Below are 18,280 nucleotides of genomic sequence, written 5' to 3'. Positions count from 1 at the left end.
TTAAAAAAAAAAAAAAAAAAGATAAAAACAGGAAGAGAGAGAATATGACGCAGTCCACCACTTTCTATTGCACAAAAAACCGCCCTGATTGCACATCCACAGACCTGCAAACTCTTTCCACGTGTTCCAGCCTTTTCTACCTCCTCCCATCTCAGCTTCCCATCGCTATCGCCATTGGCTGAACCGCCTGCCACTCACAGCGAGAGAGCCCCGCCCCCGTGGCCGTTTGACAGCTCGCTCCTGACATCACCAGTTCCGTCACATCGCGGAAATGTAGGATAGTAACAAGAATGGCTCCATTGATGTTATTATGTTTTTAAAGTGTTAGCACTATCTTGTCTTTTGCCGTGTTGGTTTTAAAAGTCAAACGGCGGTTAGCGGGGCTTTGGCCATGTAACGGCAGGCGGCCGGTGTTGTCTTTCTGACAGACGGAGGCGCTGGAAATGGGGAGAGAGTTCGACCTCTGTTGTTAGTTCAATAGCCTCGCCACTCCGTTGTTTTACTGACATGAAAGAGTGTGTTTTGCGGGTCATGGGGGCTCTGGGACGCTTGCTGCTGTCTCTTCTCCTGCTGTCCTGGGACGGGTGGCTGTTTCAGGTAAACAAACCGTGTGTTGATGTTGATGTTCGTGTCTGTTTCTGCGCAGCGGAGAGCGCAAGTGGAGCCCCACTGCGCCGCTGTGTCTATTTCAGGCTCCAGGAAAAGTTGCCATGAAGTGACAGGACGTGTAAAGTGTTTAGCTCATTGGATTACCCAAATTGTCTGAAGAAAGTTAATACCGTGTGCGCGCGTGTGTGTGTGTGTGTGTGTGTGTGTGTGTGTGTGTGTGTGTGTGTGTGTGTGTGTGTGTGTGTGTGTGTGTGTGTGTGTGAGAGAGAGAGAGAGAGAGAGAGAGAGAGAGAGAGAGCATGCCCGTGTTGAGTGACTGCCAAGCCTTGCTTGTACCACAGAGTGCTGTGTTGCCAGTTGCCACCCCTTGGTGGGTAAATATGGGAGTGGTGAACATACACACGCGCACACACACACACACACACACACACACACAGAGAGAGAGAGAGAGAGAGAGAGAGAGAGAGAGAGAGAGAGAGAGAGAGAGTTTGTTAGAGTTTGTTAGCATAAGGTGTAGAGTCAACATGGGGGAAAATAAGGGTATTAAGGATATCCTGCTTAAAGAAGAACACTATAATTACCAGAGCAGGAAGTGCAATGTTGGAGTGTGTGAAACAGTCTGACACACCCCCTCTCTGTCCCACACACACACACACACACACACACACACACACACACACACACACACACACACACACACACACACACACGCTATAGTCAAGCTATGCTGCAATCAGGATACATGACACTGGCTAAACTCCTCTGGCAACACAGACTGCTGGCATAAGTATCTCTCTCTCTCTCTCTCTCTCTCTCTCTCTCTCTCTCTCTCTCTCTCTCTCTCTCCCTCTCTCTACCACTCAGGTGGGAGGGGTGAGGTCCGTCACTCTCCCGGAGTCCCTGCTGTTTGTCTCGACCCTGGATGGCAGTCTGCATGCAGTTTCTAAACAGTCTGGAGACATCAAGTGGACCCTCAGAGAAGGTCAGTACACAAAGTTCAGTACACACAGTACCATGAAGTTCCCCAGTAAAGTCTTTTAATAACCGACTTTTACAATCTCTTTCAGACCCCATTATTCAAGTGCCTGTCTACCTCACCGAGTGAGTCACACACACATGCACATACACATACCCACAAAGAGTTAATAATAAACATGTATGGTCTGACACATGAATTACACTTCCTGCAGGCCGGGTTTTCTCCCAGACCCCAACGATGGCAGTCTGTATGTGCTGGGTGGCAAACACAAAGAAGGCCTGATGGTGAGAAACACTATGGATGCATGTGTCTGTATGTGATTGTGTGTGTTTGTTCACAGTTTACAACTTAATAGTGCTTCTGTATCTGCAGAAACTGCCATTCACCATCCCAGAACTGGTCCAGTCAGCTCCCTGCAAGAGCTCTGATGGCATACTCTATACTGGTGAGACATTTTGTGCATGTTTCTGTCTGTGTGTGTCTGTGTGTGAGAGAATGAAAGATATATAGAGGGTGTGTGTTTCTGTCTGTGTCTGTGTGTGTGTGTTTGAGAGAGACAGATAAAGAGGGAGAGTGACAGAGGCAGGCTGAGGTATTTGGCAGACTTCGTGTAATTGTTGACACATGGGCGTGTGTGTGTGTGTGTGTGTGTGTGTGTTTGTACAGGCAAAAAGCAGGATGTGTGGTTTGTGGTGGATCCACAGACAGGTGAGAAGCAGACTAGTCTGACCACCTCATCCTCTGAATCCATGTGCCCCAACACTCCTCTGCTCTATATCGGACGTACAGGTAACACGCTCACATGCACGCACGCAGCAGATGTTTTCTTGTGCATCCTGATCTGATATTTGTGTTTGTATGTGAACTTGTTACTATGTGTCTGTCCTCCAGAATACATGATCACCATGTTTGACACTAAGACTCAGGAGCTGCGGTGGAACGCTACATACAACGACTACTCTGCTCCTCCTTATGATGAAAAACAAGATTACAGTATGTCCCACAATCACACACACACACACACACACACACAGATATACATTTCTCATGTACATACTGACAGGGCAGTCCAATGAGTTCAGCTGAGTTAAAGCTGAAATCCATCATGTTATTTAAATTGGGCACATTTACTGTGGTTAGAGATTTTCTCAATACACAGAGATTCATATCAATTAGTTACCGCTGCACAGGAATCATTCTTTTGACAACCTCCTGTCTCATCAACTTATTTACATCATGTCATGCTATTTTTTTTTTTTTTTTTTTTTCAAATTTCAACATGTTTGTAAATAATATATTTACATTCACATAACCTAGCTTCTCACTCTTAGACATGTGATGCTCCCCCATCTTTGCTGTAGTTCACCATTATGGAGCAAAAACATGTGGAAAGTTACAGATTTAATGAGCTTTTGATCAAGTGAGAAGGTACTGAACTCGTTTTAAGGGAAACCCTTAAGCGTATGCTTGTCATCTCCCCTCTGTAAATATGTTTCACATGTTTTATATGATAATGGGTTGCAAGAAAAGAGAGTTAAAGATGCCAGATGATGCAAAGTTAAAGATGCCAGACTCTCCAACACTCCTCATGTCTGACCTGTCCTGCCTTCTCCCCTCTAGAGATGGCTCACCTCGTGTCCAGTGGTGACGGTCTTGTAGTGACGGTGGACAGAGAGTCAGGTAGGGAGAGGTGTGTGGCTTTTACTTTGTGAACACATTTTTAACTTAAAGTCTGAGAATATCTTAAATTAGGGGTGGAACAAAATATCGAAATATGACGATACTTCCTCTTTTTATACATAATCAATAAAGTTCAACTTCAGTTGCACAGATGCAAATTTGAGTTCCTATGAGGCGCATTTGTTCCCTGCCTTTTAGCATTTTATCTTGAACTATTTGTCATGTTTATGTTGCAGTCGCTGTGCAGATCAAAATACTGAAAAACATGACTGATTCCTGCTTATTGGAAAATTATTTTGCCTTTTCCAGGGTTTTTGATTCTTCTTCATTTACAAACATTGTGATGTTTCGTGATTATCTTACAGTATATCGTATATCACAGAATCTCTGGATAACTGGTGATACAATAGTGAATCCCACCCCCAGATTGAAGGTGTGTGTGTGTGTGTGTATTCCCAGCTTTGCTTTCTATTGACAGTAAAGCTGTGATTGACGTGCGTATATGTCTGTCTGTCTGTCTGTCTGTCTGTTTGTCTGCAGGTGATGTTCTGTGGAGTCAGAACTATGGCTCACCGGTGGTGGGGGTCTATCTGTACTCAGGTGACTCGCTGAGACACGCCCCCCACCTGTCTCTCGCCATGGAAACGCTGCGCTTCCTCACCTTCTCCTCAGCCAATGACCAGGCAGACCCACACTCCACCTTGAAATGGAGCTATCAGTTTGTGAAGGAGCAAGCCAGTGCACAAACACAACTTGTGTATGTAAAATTACACACACACACACACACGCACACACACACACACACACACACACACACACACACACACACACACACACAGGCACTGATCATGGCCATATCTAGATGGCAGTCAGAGAACATAAATGTCTGCCGGTGCTGAACAATTCTTCAACTTGCAGTTTCATACAAAGACATCATTCTGATCACATAAGTTTCAAATTTAATTTGTTTCTTGGCCCTGCAAATATACTTTTACTGTTCGGAATAAAGTTTTGATCTCTGTTTCATAGTTATGGCCAAAACTAACTGGCTAATGGTGGAAATCCCAGTTAAGGCCTATGTGTCCACCAGATTTCATGGAAATTCATTAATCTACTTTTGAGATGTCCTGCTGTCAGACTGATGAACAAACTCACAGGAGTCGCAACACAGCCTCCTTCTTGGAGGTAATAACCAAGTTTTTGCTCGTTTCAGTCCTACCCTCTATGTTGGAAAACTGGACTCCCACCTCTATGCCTCTACTTCCCTGGTCCACCATGGCGTCTCATTAGTGGTGAGTTCAAATGTATGATGCACTGTTACCATATTTATACACATCCAATCAGCCGGTTTTCTCAAATATCCAAAACACTCTTCTCAATTTTAACAGAATGAGGGATAGAATACAAGATAGAATATAATACTATGTGCAGTATTAGTAAATTAAAACAAGTCATCAGTAAATACTGCCACGAATGATGAAGTCCCCCAGTGGGTCGATCAGTAACAAATACGCCAGCTTGTTTTGAGATGGCATATTTGCAAATGTAGTTCCTCTTTTCTTATTTCCAGAGCCAGTGTTTGTGATTTTGCATGCTGGAATGCAGCAGTGATATGCATCATTCCTCCAAGTTTTATCAAAACTGAGGCAATTATGTCTGACATAATGGGTATTTCAAAAGCAAAAACACTCCAGCATTCAATGCATCACACAGCTTTACTGGACTGATGTTTTGACTTCATGCCTTCCTCAAAGTCCACCTCAGTGCATCTTCCTCAGAGTTGTGGACTTGGAGGAAGATACACAGTTGAAATTGCAGTCCTAAAATAAACATGCATGATGAATTGAATGCTCCAGCTTTTGGCAGTCGTACCTTGTGAAATGCCCTCAGCACAAAATACTCATTAGTATTTTTGTCCATGGCTGTGAGCACCTGTCCTCAACACAAGAATGGCTGAATCACACTGGATGCTATTGTTTGGTGTCTAACCCCCTGGGCTAATGAGGTTTTTATTTTAAAAACGTTAGAAAAAAAAAAGCTAGAATAGAACAATGAGAGACGTGTTTCAGTGGTGTCCAGGATTCTTTGTGTGAAGTAGAGACAATTAAACAAATGTTGCAATGGTGCCCTTAGGGCCAATTAGTAGACTTTTGAAAATATCAGAATTTAGACATGCATCATTTCCTGAAGTTTTGTTAAAATCAGATCAGGGCAAGATGAGTGTGATGGATAAACAAAGGGATGGACAAACTGATCGGGCCAAATGAATAGCCCCTCTTCCAGTTTCACCATGGGGGGGTGAATAGATGAAAAGGTGGTGACAGACTATTGCATGCTACTTGTTTCCATGGCAGCCCCGGGGGCTGACTCTGGCACGGATTGAGGGTCCAACCACAGCTGGAGTCACGGTCAGAGAGAGAGGGGAATGTGAGATTACACCGTCCACCGACATTCGCTACCCACCCGGGAGCACAAACAGCCAGAAAAATCACTGGCTGCTCATAGGTACACAGTCAATTTACTACATACAGAATGCAATTTAAAAACTGCTCATGTAATACCGCTGGGGTCCTTCATTCTCAATAGTTTCTTGATAGGCTGCAAATAAGAACAATGATACCATAAGAGGTTTTTAGGTTTTGTAGAAAAGGGTTATAGCTATACATGCATTATAAATGTGTGTCTTTGTGCGTGTAACAGGTCATCATGAACTGCCTCCAGTTGCCCACACCACCATGCTGAGGGATTTCCCGGTGAGCCTGCAGCGTTCCGGGGAAGCTGTTATCCCTCCTCGGACCCCTGCCGCCCCAGTCTCTCCGGTCTCCCCCGCCTCCCACTACCACCATAACTATGTGAGTCACAGTCCCTGTTAGTTCCCTGTAAATTATGTGACCGGTGTGCTTTGTAGACTGCGTATCCAAGTCAGCAAGTCACAGGAATAACAGGAAAAAAATAAGGGATAATGTTTCAAAGGTCATGAAACCCAGCCTGTCAAGCCAGTAGGTCGTCCCAGGACATCAGGAGCATGAATGTGGCTTTTCATCCCACCCACTGATTCTCCTCTGGGTACTTCACTTCCTTGTGTCTCATATTTCCTGTCAAGTCAAGTCAAGACTAATTTATATACAAAGTGTTTGGTACATTGTTAAGATTTTACTACATCATAGCACAAAATGCCCCTGATAAATCTATAGAGATTTGATAAAATTGTTGATCAGTATCATTGACTCAGTGATTACATAGCAGGACCTAAAATTTTTAGCTTTCACTTCACCCACTTTCAGGCTTGTACTCTCTTAAATTTGCAGGACAGAGCTGCAAGAAAAAAAAATTAAATGACCTGCAGTATTATTTTACTAAATGTCATGACATTTCTGTTGGATCTCTACTGTAATTAAGAGGCTTGCTTAACCTATTGTAAAAAAAATGTTTTGTATTCCTGTCCATTATAGGTTACTGCAAGCTGACCCTGTTAATAAGGTTGCAGCTCTCACCTAACAATATCCACAAGCACGGAGTGGATGATTTTTCCGTTGTTTCCTCTCCCTCTAATACCTCATCATGTCCTTCAGTTCCAGAATGTCGCTGGCCGCCATGGTGACACTAAAGCCAACACTGGGGGCGTGGATGGACGCACGCCAGGAAAGGCTCAGAGGCCGTCCGCTGTGCTGCCTGTCTCCTTGTCTCAGGATCCGCTGACTCTGGCTGTTGTGACCCTGCTGCTGGGAGGATGGCTGGCCTTCGCCCTCACATATCCCTCTGTTAGTCTGTGTGTGTGTGTGTGTGTGTGTGTGTGTGTGTTTGAGTGTGCATATGTGATTGTTAAAACTCTGGTATGTGTCTAGCATATGTTTTCAAGATGAAATTGTTTGGGTTTTACTCTTAAAATGCCATCTCTGTCTGCCCACGGGTTACTTTGTGTTGTAATTAGATTTTTTGGTGTAGCCACTTTGCATCAGTCTGTCTTGTCTACTTCTGCTTCAGTTAGTGATTTCATACATTTCCCAGAATGCCTTTAACAACCTTCAGAGAATAGGTGTTAAAATGCTGCATTTGGCTGTAGCTGACATATGTTGGTGGAGGGAGTGATAGCAATAGTGACAGCACCAGTGGAGTGAGAGGTTTTCCAACTGAGTAAAACTCCACAGTAGCTGCACTGGAACTATCTTGGTGTCAGGTCATCTTGTCCACATTTTACCAGTTAGCCACAGGAATAAGAAATAATAAAAAACATATGACAAACAACAAATGGATCCAGAAATGCATGGTACCTCGCCAGTAGCTATTTTGGCCCTGACTCCCTGGTTCATTATTTCAACATGGTGGCATCTGTCAATTGCAGACACATCATTGCAATATCTCAAGAATAATACATGATAGAAATGTCTTAGTTACACCTTAGTCTTAGTTAGTTTATAGAGTATTTGAACCATTATAAATGTCCTTAAATACTGTATGTTATTATTGTATTGCTGTATGAACTGTATGTGTGTGTAGTCACACACTGCCTAAAGTAAAAATGCATGGAGAGCTCTAGCTCAAGCTCGTTATTGCTAAATATGATATCTTTGAAACAGCAGACACAGTGTGTCCAAGAGAAATTTCCTTCAGGACAATTAAATTAATCTTGTCTTATCTTACTTGATTTTGGAGCAGCTTGCTGCATAAATTTGTGTTTTTATTCAGGAAAAACAGATTTTCTTGAAACTTGCACCATCGATGTGTATATGTATACACATAAAGACAAGCATATTGATAGAATAATTTGCTAACTAGTGCTTGTGTGTGTGTGTGTGTGTGTGTGTGTGTGTTTGTGTGTGTCTTCAGCGTGCAGCCCAGCAGCTGAAAGCCCAGAGGCAGCTGGAGGAAGCTTTTGAATCCCGTCTGCAGCGCATACAGAGCAACACACAGACAGCGACCTCAGCTTCTTCAGACACAGCCCTTTCCACTGACACAAATGTCTCTTCTGGTCAGTAAATTAGTGAAGCAGCACTGTTATTTACTCTAGTCACATCATTAAAAGGTTTCACATGACCTGAGGGCAACAAAAGCAAATATTTCAATGTTTGTTTTTTCCTGTTCTTTTTCTTTTCCCTCCATGAGAGAAGGGATGAATTTTTAAAATGCATAAATTAGTGATAAAGTCGCCTTCATTTGTCAGCCTCTAAATTAAAAATGTATGATTCATTCCTCAACAAATTAGAATGAAAAGATGAATTAATTCTCTCTCATACCTGCTGGATATACATGAAAATGCACCCTTACCTTTCTAAATGCAGAATCCCAGCCTGCATCTGCTGACCCTCCACCCAGTCCTCACCACAGTCACTCCTCAGGCACAGACAAAAATAACATCAGTGGGCACAAACCAGCAGCAGGTAACATACATGTGACATGCTCAAAATGGGCCAAACTGTCCTGAGTGTGTGTGTTTGAGATTCACTCCTCTCTCCTCTGCTGTCCTCTCAGAAGGGAGCAGTGAGGAGGTACAAGTGGGTAAAATCTCCTTCACCGCATCTGACGTTCTGGGACATGGCACAGCGGGAACATTTGTCTTCAGGTATTGTGTTTTGGTACATGTGTGATTTTTAACAAGACCCTTTTCATGTAGTCCAAGTTGAGATGAAATGAAAAAAATCCTTTTTAACCCTTTTTTTTTTTTATCACATCCCTGGTCATACTGTGCAACTATTTAATGATATATATCAAAAAATACAAAAAAACAACAACAACAACATCCTGTTGCACTCTGAAATACAACACCATGCATAGGTTAGATGGTCTCAAAATGCCGTTTCAAAGGGACTTTAATGGAATTGCCCATGTTTGAAGGAATATGTTAGGTTTTGCATCATTTACTCACCCCCAGTTAACTTGAATGTCCCACAATAAAAGGTTTGGTTGGAGAATGAATATTGCAAAACTGTGGCCACTTCTGTTAAAATGAAGCTGATCAGCAACAAGCAAAAAAAGGATATGAAATCATCTATTTCAAATCGTAAAACTTTGTGCAGAATAGTAGAAGGATTGACTCTCCACTCGTTATGTCCCAAGCCAAAGTGCGTCTGGAAAATGCATGAGCACCTGTATACAACTGGCACTGGCAAGACCACCCGCCAGCGCGGTTGGTCTTTTTATCAGACCAGCCAATGAATGAGTATCGGTCCTAAATGTTATGGAATAGACTTAGATCATATTACACTAAGACTTTGAGAGTGTGATCTAGATGTGTTTGTATCCTTTTCGCTGTCGCTTCTTGAGGTCGCAGATCAACTCCATTCTAACTAAAATGGCTTCAGTTTTTGGAACTTTCAACACAAATGTGGTGTGACTGAATGACACAAAATATGTAGTTTTTGGGTAGTATTGCCTTAGATTAACAGTTTTTTGTAGAAACAGTGCTTCATATCTGCTCAGAGTTTAGTGTATGTGTGTGCAAAAATAAACACGACATGTTTGTTACCCTAAAAAGCTCTTTGTGTGTGAGTGCAGGGGTCGATTCGACGATCGCCATGTAGCAGTGAAGCGAATCCTCCCAGAGTGTTTTGAGGTGGCTGAGCGTGAGGTGCAGCTGCTCCGAGAGTCTGACACACACCCAAACGTCATCCGGTACTTCTGCACAGAGAGGGACCGCCTCTTCACATACATCGCCATAGAGCTGTGTGCTGCGACACTGCAACAGGTGCTGCAACAGGCCTCGTCAAAAGACTGCTGAATGTCACTGTGAAGCAGACGGAAATTAGCATCTCGTTACTTTGTGGAGATGACATAACATCCCTTCACAGCAAGTCACTGTGTGTGTGTGTGTGTGTGTGTGTTTGTTCTCTGCAGTATGTAGAGGATCCATCCAGCTTCCCTGAGCTGAGTGCTGTGTCTCTGCTGGAGCAGACCATGTGTGGCCTCTCCCACCTCCACTCCCTCAACATCGGTCTGAGATACATACATAAACATGTTACCATGCACATCTGCACACATATACACACCCAAAAAAAGTTACTAGATCACTCCCTACATAAATGAAATAGGCAGTAATTCATTTGTGCTTGACTCTGTCTCTCCTCTTATTCATCCCCCATCCACACTTGTTTAATAATTTTTGTTTCTACCTCCGTCATCTCTTCCTCTAGTCCATCGTGACCTGAAGCCCAGAAACATCCTCCTCTCTGCTCCTGGTGCACTGGGGCGGGTCCGGGCCGTCATCTCTGACTTTGGGCTCTGTAAGAAGATCCCAGATGGTCGGAGCAGCTTTTCTTTGCGCTCTGGAATTCCGGGAACCGAAGGGTGGATTGCTCCCGAAGTGCTGCGGGACACACCTGGGAACAACCCGGTAGGAGACACACACACACACACACACACACAAACACATAGACACACATAAATATCACACCCTGTTTATTTGAACCAGAATACTTAATCAGCTGATGAACCAGATTTGCACAGTGAGCAAGCAGGGTTATTTTTGGTTGACTTTTAAAAACTACTGACTTCACTGTTCTCTCCATAACATAGAAATGTACTTTACTTCTCTTTTTACTTTGCTTCCTATCTCTCTTTCCGACTCTCTCTCTGCAGACAGCAGCAGTGGATGTGTTCTCTGCAGGCTGTGTGTTCTACTATGTGGTCAGCAGGGGGCAGCACCCCTTTGGTGATACACTGAGACGACAGGTCAACATCCTTGCCGGGGAATATACACTCCCACATTTCATGGAGGATGTGCACGGTGAGAGCGTGTGTCTGCATTTCTAAAGATTTGCACAGCGTATGACGTGGTGTGACCAGCTCTGAAAAATATTTGTCTTTCTTCACGAACAGATGATGTCATAGCACGGGATTTGATCGAGCGAATGATCAGTGCTGAGCCGGCGTCGCGTCCCTCCACTTCCTGTGTGCTCAAACATCCTTTCTTCTGGAGTCCCGAGAAACAGCTGCTGTTTTTCCAGGTGTGCACGCATGTGTGTGTGTTGAATCCTTGACTGTGTTCATACAGTCGCACTTACACTATGCTAGCCTTAAGAAATTATTATTTCTCACAGTTTTAAGTCTGTTGTAAACGTACGTAACATCATGATGAGCTAACAAAAATAGACATTCAGATCTATTTTCTGATCATCAAAACAACATGAGTGGGAATGTCTGTTACTACATCTCTGTTTAGCGTCAGGTCAATGCAAGGTCATTCACTCTCATTGGTTGATTATTGTGGGATATCTGTGTACAGTAACTCAACAATATGCACATCAATGCAGAGCAATAGTTTTGTTTAGATTGGCTTATTAGTCTTCCACGGGTCCACATAGAGCAAAACACATACAGATATACAAGAAGTAAAGGAAAAAAAGCTTCAATGCCTAAAGCAACAAAAAATAAAAGTCTATATAATGATTTATATAAGCTTCTACCATTAAAGTTTCAGTCTGCCGCCACACTGTTTACATTTGCACTAAAAATAAAGTTATGTTTGCCTATAAAATGCACTCTAGCCTCAACTCGTTGTTGAGTTGTAAATAGAACCATATAGGGTTTTTCAACTTGTCCTCTTGGTTTGAGGTGGAACCTGTTTTGAATCTCTTACTTAGGATACTCACACAGTAAAGGGTGACACCAGGAACCGGCTGTCAAATCAATCTGTAAAGGATCCAACAAGTACCACTTGCGCATTACACGGTTCTACCAAGATTCGCTTGTGATTTGGCGTTGTTTACATTTATTTATCAGTTATACAGGCAATACCAGCTTCGGTGAAGAAATCAGATTTATGATGAGCTCAGTGACAGAGATAATGGAGAGACTCTGTGGAATGGAGTGGATTTATAGATCCTTTTGAAACTAGATGAGCCCGTCATGAAAGGAGCAGCTGCAACATAGCTGAGCCCACACAGGCTCGACCCATCAGGGTGACCTGATCTCATATTGTGTCAAAGAGGGAAAGTGAAAAGAAAAAGATGGTTAGTGGCTGCACGTCAAAGTCCTCAAGGATACCATCTAGCCTCGTATTATGTATGAGTATCAAGTTCTAAAATGTTTTTTTATATCATTAAGGCAAGAATATGCACACAGTCAGAGTTGAATGTGAATAGGATTGAAAGTCCTGTCCTCCAAGCATCTACAGAGAGGGCCATCAGCGGCAGACCTCTCCAAATAGAGTTTATTCCAGAAAAAAGCAAGAAGCCAGTAATGATTTAAATGAATAGTTTCCACATAGCACTCCTGGCAGACTCAAACTCTGCTCAGACTTATAGATGGTCAATATTTGCTTCTGATCTGTCTGTCACACCCACATGTGAGGAGCAAGTATGCAGTCCAAAATGCTTTTTTTACACATTGTGATTCCTCAAGCATGCAGTTTGTGTTTAACAAACTGTTTTCATCTGCGTGTTGTTAGTCTAGGCTTTGAATCACACCTGAACTGTGGGCTCTCTTCCCTCTGGTATGATGTCAGAAAAAAGTTTATTTATTGTGGATTTCTACACTTGATTCACACAAATTATTATTTGAAGGACTGAAAGTGACAGCCTGTTTTGTGCAGCAACACATGGCAGTTCACCATGATCTGAAGCCAAGATTAAATAAATACTTCTTTTTTTTTCATATAAAACTTTTTTCACATCAAAATGTAATGCTACTGCTCTCATCTTACACAAGTGGGAGAAACAAATTGAATAATTGTCTTCTTGGGGAACATTTTTGGGGTTATGCACTGCCCTTTGTACTGGCTTAAGTCACAATTATTAATGCCCTAAATCCCTCAGTGGCTCACTGTGGCTTCACTGACAAGAGCGCAGCAGCGTCATCATTAAGGTTCAAGAGTTCAAATGTCACTAGCAGTCAGTAAAGTAAGCACTATCATACATACAGTATGTCCATTGATTTCCTTAATTCTCAGATAATAGAATAATGCCTAATGTTGACATTCTTACGGTGTTCTACAACAGTGATCTTTGTCTGTCTGTCTTGTCTGTTCTCATTGCTTAAAACTTTTTTTTTTTTTTTTTACCCAAAACAGTGTAACTTGGGTGAGTAACTTGTAAATAGAACTGGGCTATTAAGAGAAACACATTGTTTTAGGTGATTGTTAGGTAGATGCCATACTTCTCTGAGAAGAACCCTTGTGGAACCCTATAAACCCTGTTTCTAAGGGTGTTCTCATTGTGTGTGTGTGTGTGTGTGTGTGTGTGTGTGTGTAGGATGTGAGTGATCGCATAGAGAAGGAACCAGCGGACAGTCCAATTGTGGTCAGACTGGAGACTGCGGGAAGAGCGGTGGTTCGAACCAACTGGAGGATGCACATCTCTGTGCCTTTGCAGACAGGTACACACACACACACACACACACACACACACACATACACACATACATGCACAAACAGGAATACCCATGCTAGAACACATACTACTTAAATTTCTGCAGGATAACAAACTCAACAACTTTGCAATGGCTGTCACTATTGTAATGTGAGGTTCTGTTGTCATGGAAACAGTAAAATGATTATTAATCTGTTTTGTTCTTCGTCATGTGTTACAGATTTGAGGAGGTTCAGGACATATAAAGGAAACTCAGTGCGAGACCTGCTGAGGGCCATGAGAAATAAGGTCAGCCTGCAAGCTCCAGTGCAACATATTTTTGTTTTTTGTTGTTTTACACCAGCAGTCACAGGGCTCCATGTTCACTGTATGTTTGATAATGTGTGTCTCACAGAAGCATCACTACCACGAGCTGCCGGCAGAAGTGCAGGAGACTCTCGGTGAGGTGCCCGAAGGCTTCGTCAGCTACTTCACTTCTCGGTTTCCGCGGCTGCTGCTGCACACTCACGCTGCTCTGCACATCTGCGCCCATGAAAGACTGTTTCACCCCTATTATCTGCCCCCCAGTGACAAGTAGCAACCACATGACTGCACTCCAGACTCTATACACACATACACACACATACACACACACTTACACAATTCTCTTTTGTGCCAGCAAAGATAACCTTGACAGTGCCCTGTTGTTGCTTTTGCACCCCCCTCCCACCCCCTACCCACCCTCTTTTTTTTTTAAGATACTCAGTGGATGCAAAAACTAGGACATCAGGTGTTCTCAAAGTTGTGTAGCTCTCACTTTTTTAGGAAACCCTGAAGGCTACAGATCTCAGAGGAGATAGTTGTCTATGGAGTGTTTTTTTGTTTCTCTATCATGCAAGCAAACAGAATTGGTTTGCAATCAAAAAATAGATTTGCTTGTAAAACTGTTGACACATAAAAATGTTTTATTGCAAGTCAAATAAATTGGATTAAAATGCGAATCAAAAACTTTAATTTGCCAATCCAAAAGTTTTTTTGAGAAGTTTTGTTTGCTGTTGAGCTGAGGTTTGTGGGCGGGACCTACACTGAAAGATGTAAGTCTTGATCAGAGTGACAACTTGGCAACAAAAGTTTTTGATTCACGTTTTAACCACAAATTCAGTTGCAATAAAACATTTTTTTGATTGCACTGTCAATAGTTTTGCCCCCAAATTTGTGTTTTCAATGCAAACATAATCTGTTTGATAGCATAATTTAAAAAAAAAAAAAAACACTCTATAATCCACTTAAAGTCCCCATGGAAAGACCTCACATGGCTTCAACTTCCTGTAAAACAGAGGATCTTAAACAGTGACATCATCCTGCACTAGTGAGTGGAAATTAAAATTTCAACCAATGAAACCTTCACAAATCTTTAAACAGCCTCTCTCATTCACCTGTCCCTTCAAACAAAATTGTGTTTCTCTCCCAAACTGATATCCTGTTGGTTTGCACTTGTGAATGATCCTTCCCTGCACTGTGTCCCACCCAAACTTCATGTTTCAACAGGAACTACATCAAATTAAAAAAGTAAGAGTCTGTTTCGTGGGGTCTTTAACCAAGTTGGTTAAACAGTTTCCCTTCCTGTTCAGCGCTCCGACTCCAACTCAACAATATTAACTTGCCGTTTGATTTTATGTATCTGATGCAGTGTTTTATCCGATCTGTATCCCTGTGTGAGTGTGTGTGTGTATGTGTGTGTGTGTGTGTGTTTAACATATCTGTAGCTTTGAGGGGATTGATCATCACTGACATTCACAGTTTTAAGAAAATGTGTTCGTTTTAGAATGTGGGCAATAATGGAAGCACTGTGAGAGTCCGACTTGTCGTCAGGGTGTGCTGGCAGCAATGCAGAAATGGCAACTGTGTTACCTGTGTCAGAAGTAATTTATAGATTATGTCTACTGTAGATATTTTGTGATGCTTTCCCATTTTTTTTTTTTTTTTTTTTTTTTTTTGAAATACCATACTGAAGTCTACCACTCCAGGTGTCACATTTTGTTGTGAGCCTTCGCAGGTTTTATGAACTGAAATGCACTGTGGCCTCGCTCCCTGACTGCTGTTTTAAGAAGGAAAGAAAAAGAAAAACAAACTTTTGTACTTTTTTGAATGAGTGAATAAATGCTTTGAGTGTACCAAAGATTGAAGCGAACTCATTTTTTATTGAGTCTTGAATTATGTCCTTTCTTCAGTTAATAAAACTTCATACACAGGATAGGACAGATAGGTAGAAGAATTTGTCACAAAGAAGTTTTCGTTGACTTGCAGCACTATAATAAATTGTAGAGGGAGAGATGAGCATGAGACAGGACTGGAGGTTGGACTAACCACTTTTACCAAAAAGCCACAAGCACTGTAGCATAGCAACTATTTGTCAAAGCATAAATGGAATGCAACTTCCCAGTAATAATAGCCCTTTGTCCATCTTGGCAAAGATTATAAATACCTCCCTTGTCTGCTACGAAGCATTTATTCTGGTTTACTGTAATAAATTACAAGCAGTTATGGCACTCTACAGAATCTGAGAAGAAAAAGAATTACTGACAAAAACAGGTTGGTTTGAATTAGTCATACAAAACAACAAGTTAGTTGATTAGACCTCAAAATGCAACACTTTCAAATTTCAGGTCATCTGTCTGAAGGGATTTATGGTGGGGAATGAGGCCAGTTATACACATGCTGCAACTTTCATGCAACAGACTCTTCACAGCATTCATTTGGACATGAAATAGCAAGTAAACAGGTGCTAGTAATGACATTAATTCACCCTAAATTCAGACGGCGAGCTGATGCCACGCCAAACTAAAATGCATTTTGGAGTGGCAAAGCATGACTGGAGTCACATCAGAGCATGCTCATATCGTGATGAGTTATTCTGGTAGCTCAAGATCTTGCAATGACATACAAAATCAAGTGTGTGTCTATTTAACTGACCTGCAACTAGTAGAAGGCGACCTCTCAGGTGTTACGGCAGGTTTTCAGTAGATGCTGAATGTTCCACGTCTATTACTTTAGAGAAAAATACAAATTATGAAATTCATTTTGACAACAGTAATGATTGTTCAAATTAATGGATAGCTATTTATTAATAAACCTGTTCAGCTGACACAATATTGTGAATGAGAAACAGGTAAATCTGCCTCCCAGTTAATATTGTTTTGAAGAAATCAACCACAGACAAATTAACATGCAATTTAAAACATTTTTGTTGAAACCTGCCCTACTTCCTCCAACAAAACTTTAACAAACTCTTTGTGATCTTTCTCATGCTGACGAAATGCATCTCTAATGGTTAATCAGTCTCATCTGATCATCTGGTGTGGCGCGCTCCGACCTCCACACAGAAACCACACAGACCTCGCCAAATGATGATGCAAACACATTTTGCCATTTTGATTGGATGGCTCTCCGAGGAACATTAACCCAACTGAGTGAGATGAAACTGAAGTTGCGTTTCACTTGCAGCATGTGAGGCCAGAGGGGCTTAGTGGGGAATGGGACGAGGAATATGGCAAATGAGGAGGAACCTCTGCCAGTTCTGCATGTTTCAGTTTTACTTTTGCTTTGTCAGTCCACTCGTGTCCGTGGCAAGGGTGTCATTTTAAAAGTGTGGACTGTTGCTGTTCCAGATGGTCCTGTGAACATTTGGCCCGCCCTGCACCTAGATTCAATAACGGGTTTATCACCATTAAACCATTTGCAGCCACAATACCAGAAACACCCCCTACATATTCCTCTGATCTGTTCTAATAGTTAATAAATGAGAGTAACTCTTGATGCAGCTGTTGTTCTTGGCCTGCTCGCTCAAAGGATAATTGTCTGTCCACAGTCGCCCTCAGTTCGCCGTAGCTTTAGGCTCAACTCGCTGAGAGAGCCACACAATCTAGCGCGCTTAATATTCATTCAAGAATTTCTCAAACGTCTGGCTGTACCAGATTTAATAAAAAATTTGTATTCAGTGTTCAGCAGCACCCATAAAAAATGAAAACCATTAAACAGATTGAAGAGTTTCATTCCAAAATGTGAGAGCCAAGATTAGAAAAACAAGCAAACATTAAACCCACTCTCCCATAGTGACTGTGAAAATGAAAGTCAAGCACATTACAGGTTAGTTTTTAAGTTAGGGCTCCTCTTAAGGCATTCGCCTTGAAAATGTCTCCGTTTTGAGGACAGAATAATTCATGCCTGATTAATTTGAAGCAACAAAACATTCCCAAAATGAGCACACACCTCTTGAAACCTTTGAAATGCCAAACTGTCAAAAAGTGTAGTGTGTGTTTGTGTGTGTGTGTGTGTGTGTGTCCCCTCTCCAGAGTTTCTCTCTATTTGTCTCTGCTGTTTGTTATAATTTCAGCTTTTCTTTGGCATTATGTGTGATGTCTCATTGTGACACCTGACTTTATCCAGGCAGCTTCTCCCTATAATCTCTAAATGTTAAAATTGTTACACGTATCAGTCAAGATATGAAAATGCTCTCTCCCTCTTATTTACTGTGTAAATGCAACCAGCAAGAAGTCACAGCCTGTTGCCGTGTGAAGCCGAGAAACAGCTACACTGAAAATGAAGATATATGTGTGGTGTCAGTGATGGCAGGTAAAATGACAGGATGTAACCCTGCTCTAACCCGTTGCCAGGCTTCTCAACGTCTCTTTCAGACTACCCAACTGCAAAACCCAGGCTCCTTCCACGCCCT

The 18,280-nt window shown here is 42.1% G+C and overlaps 1 protein-coding gene across 1 annotated transcript; it reads left to right on the top strand.

Moving 5' to 3' along the window:
• The first annotated feature begins 273 nt into the window (after positions 1-273).
• On the top strand, positions 274-15,706 carry ern2 (endoplasmic reticulum to nucleus signaling 2). The gene is made up of 24 exons (XM_030062172.1): positions 274-597; positions 1,474-1,591; positions 1,677-1,710; positions 1,800-1,872; positions 1,961-2,033; positions 2,255-2,377; positions 2,480-2,581; positions 3,209-3,268; positions 3,809-4,025; positions 4,482-4,560; positions 5,623-5,773; positions 5,969-6,120; positions 6,841-7,029; positions 8,096-8,237; positions 8,548-8,646; positions 8,738-8,828; positions 9,761-9,950; positions 10,100-10,196; positions 10,396-10,595; positions 10,841-10,988; positions 11,081-11,208; positions 13,453-13,576; positions 13,790-13,857; positions 13,964-15,706. The coding sequence occupies exons 1-24, from the start codon at positions 508-510 to the stop codon at positions 14,144-14,146; spliced, it is 2,931 nt and encodes a 976-aa protein (XP_029918032.1). The 5' UTR covers positions 274-507; the 3' UTR covers positions 14,147-15,706.
• The last annotated feature ends 2,574 nt before the right edge of the window (positions 15,707-18,280 follow it).

This window comes from Myripristis murdjan, chromosome 1 (genome assembly GCF_902150065.1).
Source record: "Myripristis murdjan chromosome 1, fMyrMur1.1, whole genome shotgun sequence".
Taxonomy (NCBI): Eukaryota; Metazoa; Chordata; class Actinopteri; order Holocentriformes; family Holocentridae; genus Myripristis; species Myripristis murdjan.
Note: the sequence above shows the minus strand (reverse complement) of the source record. Positions and strands in the feature narration are given on the sequence as shown.